Here is a 17,013-nt window from a genome sequence, read left to right as displayed (position 1 = left end):
ATGGAGGCACTAATGTTACCAGTCCAGGTTGGCATCATTAAGGTGAAAGCACACACAAAAGGTGACTCACTGGAGGTAGCGGGCAATAGAAGGGCGGATGCGGCTGCGAAAGCAGCGGCAAAGAGGCCTAGGGATCAGAGGATAGTGGCAGGGAGCCAGAAAGTCCCAGCCACAGTAAGTCTGGATGTCCTGAAATCCCTCCAGCATCAGGCTGCCCAAACAGAGAAGGAACACTGGGGAAAATGGGAGCTGGGCTGAACTCAAATGGAGTATGGGAAAGTAAGGATAGGTTGTGTTTACCAAGGTCCCTGTTCCCTATGATTGCACAAGCAACACATGGCCCCACTCTTGCCTCAAAAAGTCACATGTGTAACCAGGTGAATGCCTTCTGGATCGCTCCTGGCTTCAGTTACGTAGCCTCCAAACACGTACAATCCTGCATTATCTGCGCACAACACAACCCAGGTAAAACAGTAAAAGTCCCTAAGAAAGCAACACCCAGACCGCTCTACCCGTTTCAACGACTGCAAATAGACTACATACAACTACCCAAGATAGGAGTGTATGAATACGTCCTGGTATGTGTAGATTTCTTCTCAGGATGGGTTGAGGCCTATCCAGTAAAATGTGCAAATGCTAAAACAACTGCAGAAAAACTGATGAAGGAACTAGTGTGTCGGTATGGCATCCCAGAAGCCATAGAAAGTGACAGGGGTACACACTTCACTGGAGAAATAATGAGGGACATTATGCAGGCCCTGGGAATAGAGCAGGCATTCCATACCCCTTATCATCCACAGAGCAGTGGAAAAGTAGAGAGATTAAATGGGACACTTAAACTAAAAAAAGGCCATGGCAGAGACAGGAAAGAATTGGGTAGAGTGCTTATCCCTGGCACTCTTTTCAGTCAGACACACTCCAAATAGAAAGACAGGCTTGTCTCCTTTTGAAATCCTTTTTGGTAGTGCCCCAAAAACAGGTCTCTACTTTCCACAAGTGTTACAGATGCAACACGGCACTATGACAGCTACAACACGGGTGTCACACGGAACGCAATCGGACCACACGGAGGTGTTCCGTGTGACACGCACCGGAGAAAACACACGTGTCTGAGAAAAAGCAAAAACTTTACTCACCTTCTCCAGCCCTCCTGTCTCTGTCGCTGCTGTCCCTGTGACGGGAGTGTACAACAGAGCAAAGGATGGACGAGGCCGAGGAACGATCCAACAGGTTTATTCACAAGAACACTGGAACAGCACACGATAAGTCCACGTAAAACAGATTCGGAGGCCCTTCCCGACAATCCTCGGACCGGATAACAAAGCAATCGTCCTTACAGTAGTCCAAAGAGTTCCACACAATCCCACGGGCCGCCACACAGGCCTAGCTCCGCCCCGTGTCCACAGCCACCCAGGCTGGGGCTCCTGCTCTCTTCAAGTTTCAGCTCACTCTGAAGTTACAAAAAGGTAAATGCATTGTCTGTGCTCCTTGACCAGCCCACCATGTTTGTTCAGGGGGTAGGGGTCACACATCCTATCATCAATGGTTTGGTCCATCACAGGGCTCCAATATGTCTGCCAGCCACAGTAGATGAAGGGATCCCCTGCTGTGCAGCACAATGACTATTCCTTCACTGGCCAATGCAATTACAGACTAGATACACAACTCTGGATAGAAGACGACAGGCTATTTACATAATCACATTAGATGCCAAGACTACAATTGTATGAGAGAGACACATTGAGACCAGTAGCTCCCCCAAGAAAATACATGAATTACAACTAATACAACCAGGGAAATATACATATCATGACATAGTATCACAGCATATACAGTGAGAGGGTAAATTACATCTTCACAGTCCCTTGCTTCCGACCGCCGCTCATTATGCTCATTGCATATTCACTTCACTGCGGCCGTAAGCTGCAGCAGCGGGGAGTCGGCAGGACCGGAGACCGAAGATCAGCACCACGGACAGTGACGCCAGGGACAGGTGAGCAGAAAGTTCCCATTCTCCGTGTGTTATCACGGATAACACACGGAGAACACACGTGTGCCATAAACACGGCTCACGCAGGGCAATACGCACCTTTGACACGTCCGTGAAAAACGTGCGTGATTTTCACGAACGTGTTAAAAAGGTCTAATACAAAGTAGAAAAGGCTGTAAAGACCTCACAGAAACACCCCCCTCATCCGCTCTACTGCTCCAGAGATTGCAGATTGATCATATACATCTATCACATGTAGGTTTATATGAGTTTGTGCGTGTTATATAAATTTCTTTCCAGGATTGTACGGAGGCATATCCAGTGCAGAAAACTACATTACTACTGAAAAACTCATGATGGAGGTGGTCTGTAAAAAAATGGAGTTCCTGAAGTGGTATAGTGCATATTATATAGCAGAGGTCATTATAGAGATCTCACAGAATCTGGGGATTAGCGGCTTTCCACAATCCTCACCATCCACAGAGCAGCGGGAAGGGGGAAAGGCTGAATGGGGCATTAACATGTAACAACCCAGAAGATAATGGTGGAGACTGGCAAGTCATGGAGCTAACGCTAGCTTCTATTAATAAATAGGTCTCCATATAAGATACTTTTTGGTTTAGCACCGAGAACATGATTATATTTCCCACACATACTTCAGATATACAGTGTGATATCCTGACCAGTGATGTGCGAGTCTTATATATTTGTCTATATAGTGTGATAAACAGGTGTATTCTCCAATTACAGATAATAAATCAGTGTCAGGAGCACGTGGTCTCCAGCCAGAAGACTGGGTGACCCTAAAAAGATGAGAAAGAGCCATGAGCCGAGATTAGACAGGCCGATCCAGCTTCTCCTGACCACAGAAAGTTCCATGAAGCCTGAGGGAAAACCCATCTGGATACAGCAGCCGCTGTAAAGAGTCATCGTACCAGGAGAATGAGGGTCACAACACACATAGTACTGGACTATCTCATATAGGACCTTATGGGAAATCTCCAGACTGGGGCTGATATATAGGAAATAGACAAAATAAGGCAGTGATGATTACAGGAACACGACACAAACAAGGACTCATCATGGTGGAGAAACATTCTCTGTCCTGAACCAGATGATTAGTTCTAGGGTTCAGTGACTCTCAGGGATAACGCACGCCTGCATGTCACTGGTATTGTCTTATTTGTTGGTATTTGTAGCGGTAATAGTGCTGCTCTGTGTTACTGAAGGTGATCAGATCCATGTGTAAGGGAAATCCTATCAAGATCTCCCAAGTGGTAGATTACAGCCCAGAGACAAGAAGAGATCCATTAGTGTTGTGATACGATGTGTATCCAGGTAGGAAAGTCCCGAGGACGGGGGGAGTGCGCTCCATTATACCTCCCGATATATACCAGCATCTGAGGACTCGGGGAGCGCACTCCTATATACCTTCCCATATACCCAGAATCTGAGGATGCGGGGAGTGTGCTCCTATATACCTCTCGATATACCTAGAATCTGAAGACGCGGGGAGCGCGCTCCTATATACCTCTCGATATACCTAGAATCTGAAGACGCGGGGAGTGCGCTCCTTTATACCTCCCCATATACCCAGAATCTGAGGACGCGGGGAGCGCACTCCTATATACCTCCCCATATATCCAGAATCTGAGGACGCGGGACGCGCGCTCCTATACAGTGCCTACAAGTAGTATTCAACCCCCTGCAGATTTATAATATGTACAGTGCCTACAAGTAGTATTCAACCCCCTGCAGATTTATAATATGTACAGTGCCTACAAGTAGTCTTCAACCCCCTGCAGATTTAGCAGGTTTGATAAGATGCAAATAAGTTAGAGCCTGCAAACTTCAAACAAGAGCAGGATTTATTAACAGATGCATAAATCTTACAAACCAACAAGTTATGTTGCTCAGTTAAATTTTAATAAATTTTCAACATAAAAGTGTGGGTCAATTATTATTCAACCCCTAGGTTTAATATTTTGTGGAATAACCCTTGTTTGCAATTACAGCTAATAATCGTCTTTTATAAGACCTGATCAGGCCGGCACAGGTCTCTGGAGTTATCTTGGCCCACTCCTCCATGCAGATCTTCTCCAAGTTATCTACGTTCTTTGGGTGTCTCATGTGGACTTTAATCTTGAGCTCCTTCCACAAGTTTTCAATTGGGTTAAGGTCAGGAGACTGACTAGGCCACTGCAACACCTTGATTTTTTCCCTCTTGAACCAGGTCTTGGTTTTCTTGGCTGTGTGCTTTGGGTCGTTGTCTTGTTGGAAGATGAAATGACGACCCATCTTAAGATCCTTGATGGAGGAGCGGAGGTTCTTGGCCAAAATCTCCAGGTAGGCCGTGCTATCCATCTTCCCATGGATGCGGACCAGATGGCCAGGCCCCTTGGCTGAGAAACAGCCCCACAGCATGATGCTGCCACCACCATGCTTGACTGTAGGGATGGTATTCTTGGGGTCGTATGCAGTGCCACCCAGTCTCCAAACGTCACGTGTGTGGTTGGCACCAAAGATCTCGATCTTGGTCTCATCAGACCACAGAACCTTGAACCAGTCTGTCTCAGAGTCCTCCAAGTGATCATGAGCAAAGTGTAGACGAGCCTTGACATGATGCTTTGAAAGTAAAGGTACCTTACGGACTCGTCTGGAACGGAGACCATTGTGGTGGAGTATGTTACTTATGGTATTGACTGAAACCAATGTCCCCACTGCCATGAGATCTTCCCGGAGCTCCTTCCTTGTTGTCCTTGGGTTAGCCTTGACTCTTCGGACAAGCCTGGCCTCGGCACGGGTGGAAACTTTCAAAGGCTGTCCAGGCCGTGGAAGGCTAACAGTAGTTCCATAAGCCTTCCACTTCCGGATGATGCTCCCGACAGTGGAGACAGGTAGGCCCAACTCCTTGGAAAGGGTTTTGTACCCCTTGCCAGCCTTGTGACCCTCCCCGATCTTGTCTCTGATGGCCTTGGAATGCTCCTTTGTCTTTCCCATGTTGACCAAGTATGAGTGCTGTTCACAAGTTTGGGGAGGGTCTTAATTAGTCAGAAAAAGGCTGGAAAAAGAGATAATTAATCCAAACATGTGAAGCTCATTGTTCTTTGTGCCTGAAATACTTCTTAATACTTTAGGGGAACCAAACAGAATTCTGGTGGTTTGAGGGGTTGAATAATAAATGACCTCTGAATAAACTTTTCACAATTTAAAAAAAAAAAAAAAAAAAAAAGAAATAACATTCTTTTTTGCTGCATTTCACACTTCCAGGCTGATCTACAGTCCAAATGTCACAATGCCAAGTTAATTCCGAATGTGTAAACCTGCTAAATCTGCAGGGGGTTGAATACTACTTGTAGGCACTGTATACCTCCCCATATACCCAGAATCCTGAGGACGAGGGGAGCACGCTCCTATATACATCCCCATATACCCAGAATCTGATGACGAGGGGAGCACTCCCCTATATCCCTCCCAATATACCCAGAATCTGAGGACGCTGGGAGTGCGTTCCTATATACCTCCCGATATACCCAGAATCTGAGGACGCTGGGAGTGCGCTCCTATATACCTCCCGATATACCCAGAATCTGAGGACGCGGGGAGTGCGCTCCTTTATACCTCCCGATATACCCAGAATCTGAGGACGTGGGGAGCGCGCTCCTATATACCTCCCGATATACCCAGAATCTGAGGACGCGGGGAGTGCGCTCCTTTATACCTCTCGATGTACCCAGAATCTGAGGATGCGGGGTGTGCGCTCCTTTATACCTCCCGATGTACCCAGAATCTGAGGACGCGGGACACGCGCTCCTATATACCTCCCCATATACCCAGAATCTGAGGACGAGGGGAGTGCGCTCCTATATACCTCCTAATATACCCAGAATCTGAGGACGCGGGGAGCGCGCTCCTATATACCTCCCCATATATCCAGAATCTGAGGACGCGGGGAGAGCCTCCTATATATCTCCTGATATACCCAGAATCTGAGGATGCGGGGAGCGCGCTCCTATATACCTCCCCATATACCCAGAATCTGAGGACGAGGGGAGCGCGCTCCTATATACCTCCCGACATACCCAGAATCTGAGGACGAGGGGAGTGCGCTCCTATATACCTCCCGATATACCCAGAATCTGAGGACGCGGGGAGTGCGCTCCTATATACCTTCCGACATACCCAGAATCTGAGGACGCGGGGAGCGCGCTCCTATATACTGTACCTCCCGATATACCCAGAATCTGAGGACGCAGGGAGTGCGCTCCTATATACCTCCCCATATACCCAGAATCTGAGGACACGGGGAGCGCGCTCCTATATACTTCCCGACATACCCAGAATTGGTTACAAAAGGGGGGAATGTGAGAGAACAGGAGCTATTTTGTTTTCATAGTTTCCATTTTGTCCTATAGCTAATGTCATAGGGTTCAGCTAACACTGATGGGTGGGAAGTCTCACATTTCTGTTCACACTCCTATAGTTCCTACTGGTTTCTTTTAAACAATTTGTTTTTATATTGTAATTGATGTCTTATAGAGTGCCGTCTTCTGGTCCTGTGCTTTTGTGCCTTGTTGGCTTTTGTCATCTTAGCCATTTTTCCACTTCCCTTCTGTATCAACTGCTATTATTGTCTCAATGAATATTTTCATGAATCCATTCTTTCTGCTCCTTTTTCCTTTAGTTTTTACCTTTGATAGTGTGGTGAGATTTTGTATTGAGGTATTCCGCTTTTTCTGGGTTTATACTTTCATTATGGGACCGGTTTCCTTTTAGGAAAGATTAGGAGTTTTTTCATCAGTGAATAAATATTATTATTATTAATTATTATTATCACTCCAAGGTGTCTCTATTGCCCATAGCAACCAATCAGAACTCAGCTTGTATTCATAAAATAGCTCTGCTTCCCAGGCCCATTGACACCGGTCCATAGTAATTCCAATTTTCAGGTGGGTTTCCATAGATCAACATTCCTCCATAAAAGGAAGAGTGACCATCCTATTATTCGTGACTTTATCTCAGACACAGGTATTAAACCCCTACATAATTACTCTTCAGATATCAACAAATCTCAAGACATGTGGTTCTTCTATGAACAGCTGAAAAGTTTTATAGTGTCTATGGCTAGGAGGGTAGACATCTATAGGGCACTCACACCCTTTGAGACCCTTTGCCTAGAGAAGGATCCTCCAGGCCATACCGTTTCGACCTTGTATGACTTGTTTCTCAGATGCAGAGGTGCGAGGGACGGCTTGCCTGGGTACTTTGGGAAGTTGGAGAGAGAGTGGGGGAGGTCATTCTCGGCTGAGGAGCGGACCAAAATCCTTCTCTTTATTGGTAAAACTTCGATGAATGTGATATCACAGGAAAGGTGCTACAAAGTCCTATCTAGGTGGTATAGGTGTCCTGTGAGTATCCATGCTGCCTTTCCATCAGCCTCTGATGTGTGCTGGAGATGCCAAAAGGAGAGGGGAACCCTCACTCATATCTGGTGGTCATGTCCCCGGTGCGATCATTCTGGGAGAGCATTTTCCAGTTACTCAATAAACTTTCCTTGTGGCAGATCCAGCCCACAAAAGAGTTAGCTCTCCTGTCCCTCGGGAATCTTTCTGCTTCAGGGTTTAGGGAAGGTTTATTAAGACATTTTTTAACAGCTGCCAGAAACCTAATTCCAAGATATTGGAAGCAAACTAGAATCACGGGATGAATTCGTAGCAGAGTGCAACGAGATCCTCAGGATGGAGACCTTGATAGGTCAGACACTCGGCAACAGGGACAAAGTTGATGCTACGTGGGCCCCGTGGATCATGTTCAGTGACTCACCGGATATTCCATTCTCTTATTTCTGTACCTGGAAGGCTAGCCTTGAAAATGTGGTTTTGATATAGGAGGGCGCGTCCATTCGGGTGGGAACCCTTTGTAGCTTCCCCTTTCATCTTACTTTCCCACATTTCTGTTGTCTTTACTGTCTCTAAACTCTCCTTCCACCTCCTCTTCTTTATCTCTTTATTTTTCAACTTGTTCTTCCTATTGCACACAAATGCGAATTGTATTTGTTATTTTTGGTCGCCAGTGGCGCAGGTGTAGTCAAGGAACTTTGATGTTTTTAGCAGATAGCTTGGGATATATACCCTCAGCCTGCGCGCTGTGCAATTGTTTGATTCTCTTCTTCTATTCCAATAGACTTTGATTTGAAAAAAATAGCTCTGCTAACATCAGAGCTGCGCTTTGATTGGTTCACAGTATCATGGACAGAAGCAAAGAGCGAACGCGGACAGAGGCGCAGGGCAAGCGCGGACAGAGGCGCAGGTCAAGCGCGGACAGAGGCAAAGAGCGAGCATGGACAGAGGCAAAGAGTGAGCGCGGACAGAGGCGAAGAGCGAACGCGGACAGAGGCGCAGGGCAAGCACGGACAGAGGCGCAGGGCAAGCCGGACAGAGGCAAAGAGCAAGCGTGGACAGAGGCAAAGAACGTGTGCGGACAGAGGCGAAGAGCGAGCGCAGACAGAGGCGAAGAGCGAACAGGGACAGAGGCGCAGGGAAAGCCGGACAGAGGCAAAGAACGTGTGCGGACAAAGGCGAAGAGCGAGCGCAGACAGAGGCGAAGAGCGAACAGGGACAGAGGCGCAGGGCAAGCGCGGACAGAGGCAAAGCGCGAGCGTGGGCAGAGGCGAAGACCGAACGCGGACAGAGGCGGAGAACGAATGCGGACAGAGGCGAAGAGCAAGCGTGGACAGATGCGAAGAGCGAACGCGGACAGAGGCGAAGAGCGAACGCGGACAGAGGCGAAGAGCGAACACGGACAGAGGCGCAGGGCCTGCGCAGACAGAGGCAAAGAGCGAACGCGGACAGAGGCGAAGAGTGAGCGCGGACAGAGGCGAAGAGCGAACGCGGACAGAGGCGAAGAGCGAACGCGGACAGAGGCGAAGAAATGGGGGTTCATCTTTGAACCGGGCCTGGAGGGTCATCCAGATCGGGATCTGGTTCCCGGAGATCTCGTGGCCTACGCCCGGCGTTGCGGGGAGAAGGTCTGGTTTGCCCTTAGTGTTTAAAGGAAGGAGCGCTTCCAGTCCCCTCCCCCTAGTACAGCCCTGAGGTTGCCGTCGAGGAGGAGTATGAAGAGGAAGAAGATGAAAGTTAAAGGCAGCGGAACCCGGTTGCCAAGTTCAACAGTCCCCGTTGGGTCCATACTGCCCGTGGGGCGGTACATATGTGTCTCTGCGGCCATTCCTGGCGTACGTGCTCTGCGGATATTCCTGATGTACGTGTCTCTGCGGCAATTTTGGGCGTACGTGTCTCTGTGGCCATCCTGGCGTACCTTTGTCTGCGGCCATTCCTGGCGTACGTGTCTCTGCGGCCATTCCTGGCGTACGTGTCTCTGCGGCCATTCCTGGCGTACGTGTCTCTGCGGCCATTCCTGGCGTACGTGTCTCTGCGGCCATTCCTGGCGTACGTGTCTCTGCGGCCATTCCTGGCGTACGTGTCTCTGCGGCCAGTCCTGGCGTACGTGTCTCTGCGGCCAGTCCTGGTGTACGTGTCTCTGCGGCCAGTCCTGTTGTACGTGTCTCTGCGGCCATACCTGGTGTACGTGTCTCTGTGGCCAGTCCTGGCCTACGTGTCTCTGTGGCCAGTCCTGGCCTACGTGTCTCTGCGGCCATTCCTGGCGTACGTGTCTCTGCGGCCATTCCTGGCGTACGTGTCTCTGCGGCCATTCCTGGCGTACGTGTCTCTGCGGCCATTCCTGGCGTACGTGTCTCTGCGGCCATTCCTGGCGTACGTGTCTCTGCGGCCATTCCTGGCGTACGTGTCTCTGCGGCCATTCCTGGCGTACGTGTCTCTGCGGCCATTCCTGGCGTACGTGTCTCTGCGGCCATTCCTGGCGTACGTGTCTCTGCGGCCATTCCTGGCGTACGTGTCTCTGCGGCCATTCCTGGCGTACGTGTCTCTGCGGCCATTCCTGGCGTACGTGTCTCTGCGGCCAGTCCTGGCGTACGTGTCTCTGCGGCCAGTCCTGTTGTACGTGTCTCTGCGGCCATACCTGGTGTACGTGTCTCTGTGGCCATTCCTGGCGTACGTGTCTCTGTGGCCATTCCTGGCGTACGTGTCTCTGCGGCCATTCCTGGCGTACGTGTCTCTGCGGCCATTCCTGGCATACGTGTCTCTGCGGCCATTCCTGGCGTACGTGTCTCTGCGGCCATTCCTGGCGTACGTGTCTCTGCGGCCATTCCTGGCGTACGTGTCTCTGCGGCCAGTCCTGGTGTACGTGTCTCTGCGGCCATTCCTGGCGTACGTGTCTCTGCGGCCAGTCCAGTTGTACGTGTCTCTGCGGCCAGTCCTGGTGTACGTGTCTCTGCGGCCAGTCCAGTTGTACGTGTCTCTGCGGCCAGTCCTGGTGTACGTGTCTCTGCGGCCAGTCCAGTTGTACGTGTCTCTGCGGCCAGTCCAGTTGTACGTGTCTCTGCGGCCAGTCCAGTTGTACGTGTCTCTGCGGCCAGTCCAGTTGTACGTGTCTCTGCGGCCAGTCCTGGTGTACGTGTCTCTGCGGCCAGTCCTGTTGTACGTGTCTTTGCGGCCAGTCCTGGCGTACGTGTCTCTGCGGCCAGTCCTGTTGTACGTGTCTCTGCGGCCAGTCCTGGCGTACGTGTCTCTGCGGCCAGTCCTGGAGTATGTGTCTCTGCAGCCATTCCTGGCGTACGTGTCTCTGCAGCCATTCCTGGCGTACGTGTCTCTGCGGCCATTCCTGGCGTACGTGTCTCTGCGGCCAGTCCTGTTGTATGTGTCTCTGCGGCCAGTCCAGTTGCACGTGTCTCTGTGGCCAGTCATGTTGTACGTGTCTCTGTGGCCACACCTGGTGTACGTGTCTCTGTGGCCAGTCCTGGCCTATGTGTCTCTGTGGCCATTCCTGGCGTATGTGTCTCTGCGGCCATTCCTGGCGTACGTGTCTCTGTGGCCATTCATGGAGTACGTGTCTCTGCGGCCTGTCCTGACGTATGTGTCTCTGCGGCCAGTCCTGACGTACGTGTCTCTGCGGCCAGTCCAGTTGTACGTGTCTCTGCGGCCAGTCCAGTTGTACGTGTCTCTGCGGCCAGTCCAGTTGTACGTGTCTCTGCGGCCAGTCCAGTTGTACGTGTCTCTGCGGCCAGTCCAGTTGTACGTGTCTCTGCGGCCAGTCCAGTTGTACGTGTCTCTGCGGCCAGTCCTGTTATACGTGTCTCTGCGGCCAGTCCAGTTGTACGTGTCTCTGCGGCCAGTCCTGGTGTATGTGTCTCTGCGGCCAGTCCTATTGTACGTGTCTCTGCGGCCAGTCCTGTTGTACGTGTCTCTGCGGCCAGTCCTGGTGTACGTGTCTCTGCTGCCAGTCCTGTTGTACGTGTCTCTGCGGCCAGTCCTGTTGTACGTGTCTCTGCGGCCAGTCCTGTTGTACGTGTCTCTGCGGCCAGTCCTATTGTACGTGTCTCTGCGGCCAGTCCTGTTGTACGTGTCTCTGCGGCCAGTCCTATTGTACGTGTCTCTGCGGCCAGTCCTGTTGTACGTGTCTCTGCGGCCAGTCCTATTGTACGTGTCTCTGCGGCCAGTCCTGTTGTACGTGTCTCTGCGGCCAGTCCTATTGTACGTGTCTCTGCTGCCGTGCCGTTCGGAGCTGAGGGTCTGCAGTGATGGGGGATTGTGGAGCTTAGGTGCCGTTGCTGCACTGTTGTAGCTCCAGGGGATTCTCCTGTGTTATCACAACATCTGGTCCTCTACCTTCAAGAGTGTCCCATATCTGCTGCACCTGTGTGATATGTTCCCTGCTGCTCGTTATCCTCAGCCTTTTACATCCCCCCTAAAGTGCAGGTGTCAGGTCCCCGCTGCCGTCCGCCCCAGCAGCCTTCCCTTGCCCTGTATAGCGCTATTCACTAATATGTATGTTTATAACAAGCGTTTATAGCGGAGAAGCTCCTGTGCACCGTGAGACTCCCGAGGCGCCAGACTGCTCCCGAGGCGCCAGACTGCTCCCGAGGCGCCAGACTGCTCCCAATGCCACACACTCCTCCCGAGGCGCCAGACTCCTCCCGAGGCGCCAGACTCCTCCCGAGGCGCCAGACTGCTCCCGAGGCGCCAGACTGCTCCCAATGCCACACACTCCTTGCGAGGCGCCAGACTCCTCCCGAGGCGCCAGACTGCTCCCGAGGCGCCAGACTGCTCCCAATGCCACACACTCCTTCCGAGGCGCCAGACTCCTCCCGAGGCGCCAGACTGCTCCCGAGGCGCCAGACTGCTCCCAATGCCACACACTCCTCCCGAGGCGCCAGACTCCTCCCGAGGCGCCAGACTCCTCCCGAGGCGCCAGACTGCTCCCGAGGCGCCAGACTGCTCCCAATGCCATACACTCCTCCCGAGGCTCCAGACTCCTCCCGAGGCGCCAGACTGCTCCCGAGGCGCCAGACTCCTCCCAATGCCACACACTCCTCCCGAGCCGCCAGACTCCTCCCGAGGCGCCAGACTGCTCCCGAGGCGCCAGACTGCTCCCAATGCCACACACTCCTCCCGAGCCGCCAGACTCCTCCCGAGGCGCCAGACTGCTCCCGAGGCGCCAGACTCCTCCCGAGGCGCCAGACTGCTCCCAATGCCACACACTCCTCCCGAGCCGCCAGACTCCTCCCGAGCCGCCAGACTCCTCCCGAGCTGCCAGACTCCTCCCGAGCCGCCAGACTCCTCCCGAGCCGCCAGACTCCTCCTGAGCTGCTAGACTGCTCCCGAGGCGCCAGACTGCTCCCAATGCCACACACTCCTCCCGAGGCGCCAGACTCCTCCCGAGGCGCCAGACTGCTCCCGAGGCGCCAGACTCCTCCCAATGCCACACACTCCTCCCGAGCCGCCAGACTCCTCCCGAGGCGCCAGACTGCTCCCGAGGCGCCAGACTCCTCCCAATGCCACACACTCCTCCCGAGCCGCCAGACTCCTCCCGAGCCGCCAGACTCCTCCCGAGCTGCCAGACTCCTCCCGAGCTGCCAGACTCCTCCCGAGCCGCCAGACTCCTCCCGAGCCGCCAGACTCCTCCTGAGCTGCCAGACTGCTCCCGAGGCGCCGGACTCCTCCCGAGCCGCCACACTCCCCCCGAGCCGCCAGACTCCTCCCGAGCCGCCACACTCCTCCCGAGCCGCCAGACTCCTCCCGAGCCGCCAGACTCCTCCCGAGCCGCCACACTCCTCCCGAGCCGCCAGACTCCTCCCGAGCCGCCAGACTCCTCCCGAGCCGCCAGACTCCTCCCGAGCCGCCACACTCCTCACGAGGCACCAGACTGCTCCCGAGGCGCCAGACTGCTCCCGAGGCGCCAGACTCCCCCCGAGCCGCCAGACTCCTCCCGAGCCGCCACACTCCTCCCGAGGCACCAGACTGCTCCCGAGGCACCGGACTCCTCCCGAGCCGCCAGACTCCTCCCGAGCCGCCACACTCCCCCCGAGGCGCCGGACTCCTCCCGAGCCGCCACACTCCCCCCGAGCTGCCAGACTGCTCCCGAGGCGCCAGACTCCTCCCGAGCCGCCACACTCCCCCCGAGGCGCCGGACTCCTCCCGAGCCGCCACACTCCTCCCGAGGCACCAGACTGCTCCCGAGGCGCCACACTCCCCCCGAGCCGCCAGACTCCTCCCGAGCCGCCACACTCCCCCCGAGGCGCCGGACTCCTCCCGAGCCGCCACACTCCCCCCGAGCTGCCAGACTGCTCCCGAGGCGCCAGACTCCTCCCGAGCCGCCACACTCCCCCCGAGCCGCCACACTCCCCCCGAGGCACCAGACTCCTCCCGAGCCGCCACTCTCCCCCCGAGGCGCCAGACTCCTCCCGAGCCGCCACACTCCCCCCGAGGCACCAGACTGCTCCCGAGGCGCCAGACTCCTCCCGAGCCGCCACACTCCCCCCGAGGCACCAGACTCCTCCCGAGCCGCCACACTCCCCCCGAGGCACCAGACTGCTCCCGAGGCGCCAGACTCCCCCCGAGGCACCAGACTCCTCCCGAGCCGCCACACTCCCCCCGAGGCGCCGGACTCCTCCCGAGCCGCCACACTCCCCCCGAGCTGCCAGACTGCTCCCGAGGCGCCAGACTCCTCCCGAGCCGCCACACTCCCCCCGAGCCGCCAGACTCCTCCCGAGCCGCCACACTCCCCCCGAGCCGCCAGACTCCTCCCGAGCCGCCACACTCCCCCCGAGCCGCCAGACTCCTCCCGAGCTGCCACACTCCCCCCGAGGCACCAGACTCCTCCCGAGGCGCCAGACTCCTGTGCATTGACGCTGCCGAAATGAGCTGCACAAATGCGCAGGATTTACAGGCACTGCGGTGACACTAACTCGGAGAAATCCCATTATCAAGCCCACAGGGGGAGATAACATGGAAAGAGGCCGCCCAGTCTGGGAACAACGCCCGGCGACCCTAGGTAGCACATTTGTAATCATTGATTTGAGTGAATAGCGTTATACAGGGCTGTGGAGGCCGGGGTCTGGGCACAACGGGATCTCTGCTGCCGGGGTGAAGCGCCGACCTGACGGCTTCCCTTTAATCTCACCTCTTGTGAAGGTGTATGGACTGTGGGTTACCCAAGTCGAGCCCTTCTGCATTCCCCTAAAGGTCCCAACAAAATTCAGGTCTAGGCCCTGCGCCATATTGAGGTGAGAACTACTGGACACCCTGGCCACAGACACGGCCTATAAACCTGCAACAATAGGAAATGAGCCAAGGAGACAACATGTCTGACCAAAAAATCACCACAGACTTTCATGGCAGTACGGTCCGGCCCATAGATGGCGCTCCAGAGCCCAGCAGCCATTGTGACGTCTATAAGCTCCAGGCAGGGCTGCTCCCTCCTATGGTTGGGAGCCATTGCCCCAGCGGATGTCTTACCGGGTCATCTCCACCTCCTGGATGGTCTCCCGTAGCTGAATATTACACGTCTCGGTCAAGAAGAAAGCGGCCGCTCCAGAAAGCAGGGACATGGAACCGTACACCAACATGGGCAGTGGAGCCCAGAAGTCGTCCAGCAGGATGACCAGGGGGGCCACCGAACTCCCCAGCCGTGTCATGAAGGAGCAGGAGCCCAGGCCCGTCTGTCTGTGGAACCAGAGAACAAAGTGTTAATGGCAGGGGAAGGAAGAGATGATACACAACCCCCAGCAACAATCTCAAGAGCTCCTGCAACTGGTGCTGAGCCGAGCAGTCCACAATCTGCAGTCTGCAGGAGCTCCTGTAACTGGTGCTGAGCCGAGCAGTCCACAGTCTGCAGGAGCTACTATAGCTGGTGCTGAGCCGAGCAGTCCGCAGTCTGCAGGAGCTCCTGTACCTGGTGCTGAGCCGAGCAGTCTGCAGTCTGCAGGAGCTCCTGTACCTGGTGCTGAGCCGAGCAGTCTGCAGTCTGCAGGAGCTCCTGTACCTGGTGCTGAGCCGAGCAATCTGCAGTCTGCAGGAGCTCCTGCAACTGGTTCCAACCCAAACAGTTCGTAGTCTGCAGGTGATCCTGTAACTGGTGCTGAGCCCAGCAGTCTGCAGTCTGCAGGAGCTCCTGCAACTGGTGCCAACCCAAACAGTTCGTAGTCTGCAGGAGCTCCTGTAACTGGTGCTGAGCAGAGCAGTCCACAGTCTGCAGGAGCTCCTGTAACTACTGCTAAGCCGAGCAGTCTTCAGTGTGTAGGTGCTCCTGTAACTGGGGCTGAGCCGAGCAGTCTGCAGTCTGCAGGAGCTCCTGTAACTGGTGCTGAGCCGAGCAGTCCGCAGTCTGCAGGAGCTCCTGTAACTGGTGCTGAGCCGAGCAGTCTGCCGTCTGCAGGAGCCCCTGTAACTGGTGCTGAGCCGAGCAGTCCGCAGTCTGCAGGAGCGCCTGTAAATGGTGCTGAGCCGAGCAGTCTTCAGTCTGCAGGAACTCCTGTAAATGGTGCTGAGCCGAGCAGTCTCTAGTCTGCAGGAGCTCCTGTAACTGGTGCTGAGCCGAGCAGTCTGCAGGAGCTCCTGTAACTGGTGCTGAGCTGAGCAATCTGCAGTCTGTAGGAGCTCATGTAACTGGTGCTGAGCCGACCAGTCTCTAGTCTGCAGGAGCTCCTGTAAATTGTGCTGAGCCGACCAGTCTCTAGTCTGCAGGAGCTCCTGTAACTGGTGCTGAGCCGAGCAGTCTCTAGTCTGCAGGAGCTCCTGTAACTGGTGCTGAGCCGAGCAGTCTGCAGGAGCTCCTGTAACTGGTGCTGAGCTGAGCAGTCTTCAGTCTGCAGGAGCTCCTGTAACTGGTGCTGAGCCGAGCAATCTGCAGTCTGTAGGAGCTCATGTAACTGGTGCTGAGCCGACCAGTCTCTAGTCTGCAGGAGCTCCTGTAAATTGTGCTGAGCCGACCAGTCTCTAGTCTGCAGGAGCTCCTGTAACTGGGGCTGAGCCGAGCAGTCTCTAGTCTGCAGGAGCTCCTGTAACTGGTGCTGAGCCGAGCAGTCTCTAGTCTGCAGGAGCTCCTGTAACTGGGGCTGAGCCGAGCAGTCCACAGTCTGCAGGAGCTCCTGTAACTGGGGATGAGCCGAGCAGTCCACAGTCTGCAGGAGCTACTGTAACTGGTGCTGAGCCGAGCAGTCCACAGTCTGCAGGAGCTCCTGTAACTGGTGCTGAGCCGAGCAGTCCACAGTCTGCAGGAGCTCCTGTAACTGGTGCTGAGCCGAGCAGTCTCTAGTCTGTAGGAGCTCCTGTAACTGGTGCTGAGACGAGCAGTCTTCAGTCTGCAGGAGCTCCTGTAACTGGTGCTGAGCCGAGCAATCTGCAGTCTGCAGGAGCTCCTGTAACTGGTGCTGAGCCGAGCAGTCCGCAGTCTGCAGGAGCTCCTGTAACTGGTGCTGAGCCGAGCAATCTGCAGTCTGTAGGAGCTCCTGTAACTGGTGCTGAGCCGAGCAATCTGCAGTCTGTAGGAGCTCCTGTAACTGGTGCTGAGCCGAGCAGTCTCTAGTCTGCAGGAGCTCCTGTAACTGGTGCTGAGCCGAGCAGTCCACAGTCTGCAGGAGCTCCTGTAACTGGTGCTGAGCCGAGCAG

The 17,013-nt window shown here is 54.6% G+C and overlaps 1 protein-coding gene across 1 annotated transcript in view; it reads right to left on the bottom strand.

Moving 5' to 3' along the window:
- LOC142295858 (solute carrier family 22 member 7-like) overlaps positions 1-17,013 on the bottom strand; it is a 217,004-nt gene that overhangs the window by 59,925 nt on the left and 140,066 nt on the right. The window contains exon 9 of the mRNA XM_075338946.1: positions 14,863-15,069. Coding sequence (XP_075195061.1) covers positions 14,863-15,069 — 207 coding nt within the window. The remainder of the gene's footprint in view (positions 1-14,862; positions 15,070-17,013) is intronic.

This window comes from Anomaloglossus baeobatrachus, chromosome 3, assembly GCF_048569485.1.
Source record: "Anomaloglossus baeobatrachus isolate aAnoBae1 chromosome 3, aAnoBae1.hap1, whole genome shotgun sequence".
NCBI classification, from domain to species: domain Eukaryota; kingdom Metazoa; phylum Chordata; class Amphibia; order Anura; family Aromobatidae; genus Anomaloglossus; species Anomaloglossus baeobatrachus.
The sequence above is the reverse complement of the archived record's forward strand: the minus strand, read 5'-3'. Positions and strand labels throughout refer to the sequence as shown.